We start from the raw sequence: 6,626 nt of genomic DNA on the forward strand, positions 1-6,626 counted from the left end.
TCGCTAAATAAAGAAGCTATTCTCGTTGTTTACGACTTTGATCGATCGTTTGATTTACTTGAGAAAAAAAAAACTGTTCCAGAACGGAAGCGCATGTTACAATGTTCAAGTCATTTACTATTTTAATCTTGGACACTTTACCGCACTCGAATGATTGATTAATACACCTAAACCTCGTTTTTATATAGTCGATTCTGAGATGACTTATAAAATCGTTGTCGAAGCAAGAACACATCCATTCTTGCGAGCACGGCATCGCAATTAGCCTATATTGTGGGTGGAATTTCTCTATTTTATGAACTACACCATCGCAATGCTCTTCCCACACATCCATCATTCTTGTGCGACGGGGCGTGATTGTTTGTAAAGCGAAGTGCCTGAGACCGGGTTTTGGTGTAGGGATGTGCACGGGATCTGTAACTATCAAGAACGAGAGTGGTCTGTACATACTTGGCATGTCCACTGGCAAAATGAGTTTGATGGGGCAACGCGAAACGCATCTTTTTATGACGCAGGAAACTCGGCCATTTTGGATAACCGCTTTCACGTGAATGCTTCTGTAACACATTTCTAAGCACACTACACCCTCTGTAACCCCATCGTACATTACTCTTCCGAATCCAAACTTGACATTAAATTTGCGGTGAAACGATTTATTTTTGCGATACTGATGGAAATGGTCCATTTTATCTTATTACTTTCTTCTTTCTCATGCGAAAAGCATCGATAATAACTGAACGTCGCGAACGCCAGAATACACCAGCCTTCAACCCGCCCCTCGGTGGCTGCACGAAGGTATCGTAGTCGAAATCGAAGTTGTCCTTGGTATCATCAATGAGGGCGCTGTATGTGAGAGCTACTACACCCAGGGAGTCGTTTAATGCGCGTAGTACGTGTGCTGAATGTTTGGGGCCACGACCATCACTCGGCTCATTGCCGCGAGTCATTATAACATCAAATTTGTATGGAAATGAGTTTTGAATAAACCATTTTGTAGTGGCATGGGTCCACAACACCGAGTAGTCAAAATATTTCGATACTGCGTGTAGTATTCCGGGTATCTCCTTAAATAGAATTTGCCCCTTTTCGTTCACCAGGGTATCATCATAATCCCAAACCACTACTGAGGACGCACGAGGACTTCGAAATCTTCGTTGAATGATGGTTTTTAAACTTTCTACGAAAATGTTCGGATCATCTATCCTTATGGAATCGACAGTTTGATCAGATAGTTCCTGTGGTACAGATGTACCGATCCCTATTGAAATTGAGTAATGCGACCAAAAGGAACGAGCACCCAAATCTTCCAAGTTTTGATATCTCTTACACTCTAGGCCCAACGCTTTCACTGCTACAATTACGGTTGTAACCCAATTGGGTGGAGTTTGTGGAGCGGTGACGTACAAGCAGGTTCCTCTAGCCATGTCCCTTTCGTTTTGGTTGGGATTTTTGACATGTGTAATAGTTACTGTATTGACTTGTTATTACGCATTAATGTCATTGAATAAAGCGCAAGTCTATGCATCAAAATTATCACAGATGGCAAGCACAGCGCCGCGAACCGATACAGCTCTCAGACCATTCTCATTCGACATAAAGTTCGATCCCTTTCCCAGTAACATTGTAATTACCAATCCCTACCAATGCACGGAAACCGATTTGAAACCATGCAAACTTGACGACGCATTATCTTGCGCCGGTTGTCAAAATCTGATTGCTCGGTGCACGCATTTTGAAACAGATGCTAAAATTGTCGTAGACGGTGAAGTGGTGGGCACTGTTCCAAAAAACGATACACTCAACGACGGGTATTGTTTGGCGACTACAAGCGTCGTGGACTCGTGCAACCCGTTCCACGGCGACCTCGCCATAGCGAAGGCCAACAAAGAAACGGAATTGAGCCAATTAATTTGCATCTGTAAGAATCCAGGAGCTATAGGAAATACGACTCTTCTGGGAAACTGCTCCACGCCGTTCGTGTGCGACGGTAAAGTTGAAGATATAAATGTGCCGCTTTCTCAGATCAAATGCGTTTGCGGAAGCGGTAGGGTGGCGGCCACCGCCGAGGTATCCCAACTTCCAATCTGCCAGAGAGATTCCGTACAAACTCACGATTATACAAATCACCAATATCCCTCTGATGATTTCGTGGACATTGACAGGTTCAATGCCGACGTGCGGGCCAACGTGAGCGCTTCCAAATTGCGGAATCCATGCACCACATGTCTAATTTCTGGTAAGAGAGTTGACGGAGAATTGGTGGCACGTTCGGATGGGGGATATCAATGCCGATGTACTTCGCCGTCTTGCTTACCCATTCGACGATCGCCTGATGCCCGACTTTTACGCGGTGACATCGGCCCCGATGCCGTAATAAATCTCAAATGGAAAGTAATCAAGATGTTACCTCACATGAGTTCGTCCGATTGGCGAGAATTAACTGCAGTTATACTAAAGACCGACAATGCCGAATTGTTCGAAACGATGGGGTTGACAGAAGACGCTTACGAAATGAATTTGACCAAAAATCAAACAATGTGGCCTAGAATGTATTCAAATGATTTTCACGTCCGATATACCAGCGGTGTGTGGTGTGAAGGTGCCACGTTCACTTACAACTGTTATGTTTCTCCAAACCTCGATCACGACTTGCCTATGACGAACGGATATTCGGTTCCCAACTTTTGGATCAATCGATTGCTCGGCAATTACAAATTAAGATATCTCGAATATGGTTATTGGTGGGTTGCCATCGGGTCAGGTAATGTAAATTGGAATCACGCCAGAGACGTTCGTAACGCAGTAACTTTGAATAATCTTGACGTCGACCCATTTGAATTTCACCCAAGGCTTTGGGATTCCAACGTCATAAATAACAATTTAAGATTCTTATACTCGGCATTCATTTTAATCAATTCTGATGGAGAGAATCCCACTTCTAGCCATTTAAACAACACCACAGTGTATGCGCAAAATGACAATGATTATACTAGTTGGAAAAGCGCTTCACTTAAGCTTAATCCTTAATAAACACACGAACGCGCGAAATGTAACATGTAAAATGCACGAACGCATTTGCGATCAGGTAACATGTACGAACGCAAATTCACGAATTTGCGATTGCGCACGATGTACGAACGCAAATTCATGAATTTGCGATTGTGCACGATGTACGAACGCAAATTCATGAATTTGCGATCAGGTAACATGTACGAACGCAAATTCACGAATTTGCGATTGTGCACGATGTACGAACGCAAATTCATGAATTTGCGATCAGGTAACATGTACGAACGCAAATTCACGAATTTGCGATTTTACATGATGTACGAACGCAAATTCACGAATTTGCGATTTTACATGATGTACGAACGCAAATTCACGAATTTGCGATTGTGCACGGTGCACGAACGCAAACTGCGCTCACCGCATTGCGTTGTGCTATACACAACTACCTTCCTCAAGAGCCGAAGATTAATGCGGTGGGGAAAAGGAGATGATGAAGAAGGATCTGAAATGAATCCCGAAATCGTTCTGGTGTGGGCTGTGATTGTGGCAAATTTGCTGGTAATATTCTCTGTTTTAGTTCAAACGTACCAAACTCGAAGTAATTGGAGTGGAAACGCCATAAATAACGCTTCTTATTACTCTAGATTCGCGCCTTGTTATTTCGAAGTTTATGACAAAAGTATCGATGCCAAATGCGACCGTTTGATAAACGTTCGGCCGTTCGGTTGTGGTGGATATGGGCCAAGAGCGGCATGGTGATAGTTTTAAACGAATCTACAGAGGCGTGTCCCGTAGGCTTTACACCAGCAGTCTTAGTGCCAAAGTCAAACCCCGGAAATAAGACGAATGCATTTCGAGCAACCTGCGTTAATATGACTCTAACAGATATTTTAGATTCATACCGCGATGTTAAAGCTGTCAAGGTACAATATAACATAGAAGATCTACAATCTCAAACTGGTAAATTCACGATACTGGACGCGTTGAATTTTCTATTCCAACACTATATTACCCAAGATAGCGAATCGGACGTCGAAGAACTTCGACTTGATACAGATCCAAACCACGCAATACGCCTCGTGAACCAATGTGGAGCCGCCAACTCGAATCCGCTACTTGCACGAAATTTCCATAAAGGAATTGATTACGCACTACCACCGTCCGTACTGCGATCCTTGATAGCTTCTACGACAAAAGCTCTCCGAAAATAATGGAATCAAGTAATTGGTGTCTTACGGTCTACGACCCATCAGGCCCTCACCCTTGTCCAATATTCAGAAGCACATATCAGTCGGCTGGCGTTGACATCGGGGCATGCGTGACCATCAATTGTGGAAAGGACAGAGTTCATCTCGTACCGACCAACCTGAAAATAATAGGACTCGATAAAAATCAAGCTGCCATGATTTTTCCCAAAAGTTCCGGTGTAGACGAATTCGATATTATAACCGGCGTTATAGATGCAGACTACGATGGTGCCATCTCAATACGGATACGAGCCTACAAAGACGTGACGATCAAAGCCGGAATCCCCATTGCCCAAATTGTCGTCCTCAACTACGATAACCCCTACGTGGGACTTTTGAAGAGAGGAAAGCGTGGATTGGGACAAGCAACAGCAAATGTTCTCGCTAGCGGAATACAATAATGTATAAAATATACCAACCATCTATTTTATGAAGAACACACAAAGATGTGGCCGTGTGACAAATTTTTGTTTTGGGCCTTTGCCTTCTATCTCTTGATTTCAACCTCCGTTACAATTACATCGATGGTGTTGCAAGATCAAGATTTTGTTAGAATAATGGTAATTGTCAGCGGTGTGACCATCAACTTGGGAACACTTATCCAGGTGGTAACAATGTGGCTCAAAAGAGACATCAACCTGTCACATCTTTATATTACGGGCTTGGTTATCGGATGTTGTCAACTTCTCTCTCTTCAAGTCTTTATTCTGGTAAATTCTCCTGATGGAGACACAATGACCAGCACCGTAATTTCCACAGCGTGTAGTCTTGCGTGCGCAGCATTGCTGTTATTGACGTTAACATGTCAAAGACGAAAGGGAAGAAAAGAAAAATGTCTCATTTTCGTGGAGGGAACGAGTGGTATAGGCAAGACGACGGTATCCGATGCCAGCATAGACTTCACCAGAATGTGTCAAATATTCCCCGCGTATAAAGACAAGGAATCCAGTACGGCGTTTGCCAGCGCATATACTCTAGATACGATGCTACTACTAATCGAATACGCCGTTAAATTAGGCAAAAGATCACATCATGTTGTCATGGACAGAAGTCCGCTGTCTCAAATCTTGTACGGGCTATTATTTTCTTGTGATGGTGGAAATGCGAGCCCCGGAAAATTCATGGCTGACTTCACCGAAAAATTCGATGTACTCGCACCTCGTCTGATAAAGGTCTACAAAAATATGATAAGCTCATTCAATGAACTAGGATACGACTCTGTCCGCATCGTGTGGGCAATTGCTGCTGATGTTGAAAACACGGTGCGCGTGTTAACCAAGCGCAACGGATTTGAAGTAGGTCTGAACTGCCGCAACTATGTAATTAATCAGAATTACGCTTTTAAGAAAATGGCACATCTCTTAGATAATGAGTTACTTCAATGCCACACGTTTATAACAAGACGTCAACTATTTAGACGCGAACTTTTAAGTGATATATTAAATGGTGATGTATTTTGAAGATCAAAGATGGATACAGTTTTTCTCTCAACTCGTGAGTTTGAAGATCAAAGATGGCTACAGTTTTCTCTAATTTTTGATATCAACTCGTGAGTAAATTCGCTTGTAGATTTTTTTTTCTTGTACGTAGCGTGTGGATTTCCAACACGGTGCGCCGTCCGCAACCCAGGACAAAAAACCCCTAGGATCAACATCGATGCATATACACGGGTAATTGACTAGGTAAGGAACTTTTATACCAGAAGAATAATTGCATGACCACACCAGAGCCTCGATGTAATCTACAAAGTTCTCCGTTGAATTATATTGAGGGGCGGTTCGTTGCGGCCACCGTATTCCCTGTGCGTTAAACGCTATTGTCGAAACTATGTCGTACAAAATTTGCACCACGTCAGAAAAGTACACTCTACCATCCTTGAGCGCATCGTCAGGTACTTCGGTCGATAGTTCCAACAGTCTAGTAACCATGCTCAACGTTAAAATGGGCGGAGTAAAATCAGAGCCCGCACAGAAGCAAATAATTCTAAACAGTACGGGTGCCGCGCCGATTTGCTCCGCTAGCGATCCCAAGGATATGCATTCGTCTGTTTTCCATCTTTGCATGAAATAGCAATTCTTCAACCCGTAACCAGAAACAATGACATCTGTATCATCACTAAAGATGATGTTTATTTCATCAACGCCACTGCTGTGTCTAGCCATTTCAACACACGCCATTTCCGCCTCACCTTCCAACAATTGCACCACTTGGGCAGAAGGTAGAAATTCGCTAATCAAACTCTTCACCCACTCGAGGGCGGATTTTGTATCCAAATCGAATCTATTCCTCTGATACGAAGTATGGTATTTCGCTCCGGGCCTTTGTCCGTCGAAATATAGCTTTACGTTCAGGATCTGGTTCTCTTTGAGT

At 43.2% G+C, this 6,626-nt stretch overlaps 1 protein-coding gene across 1 annotated transcript; it reads left to right on the forward strand.

Annotated features, from left to right (window-relative positions):
* Positions 1–3,676: 3,676 nt before the first annotated feature.
* On the forward strand, positions 3,677–5,794 carry LOC134545438 (uncharacterized; the record flags this gene model as incomplete). Its single annotated transcript, XM_063388589.1, has 2 exons — positions 3,677–3,733; positions 3,868–5,794. Coding segments are annotated over 2 exons (410 nt in total), but the record flags the coding sequence as incomplete, so codon positions are not given.
* Positions 5,795–6,626: the final 832 nt, after the last annotated feature.

This window comes from Bacillus rossius, unplaced genomic scaffold (genome assembly GCF_032445375.1).
Source record: "Bacillus rossius redtenbacheri isolate Brsri unplaced genomic scaffold, Brsri_v3 Brsri_v3_scf722, whole genome shotgun sequence".
Classification (NCBI taxonomy): Eukaryota; Metazoa; Arthropoda; class Insecta; order Phasmatodea; family Bacillidae; genus Bacillus; species Bacillus rossius.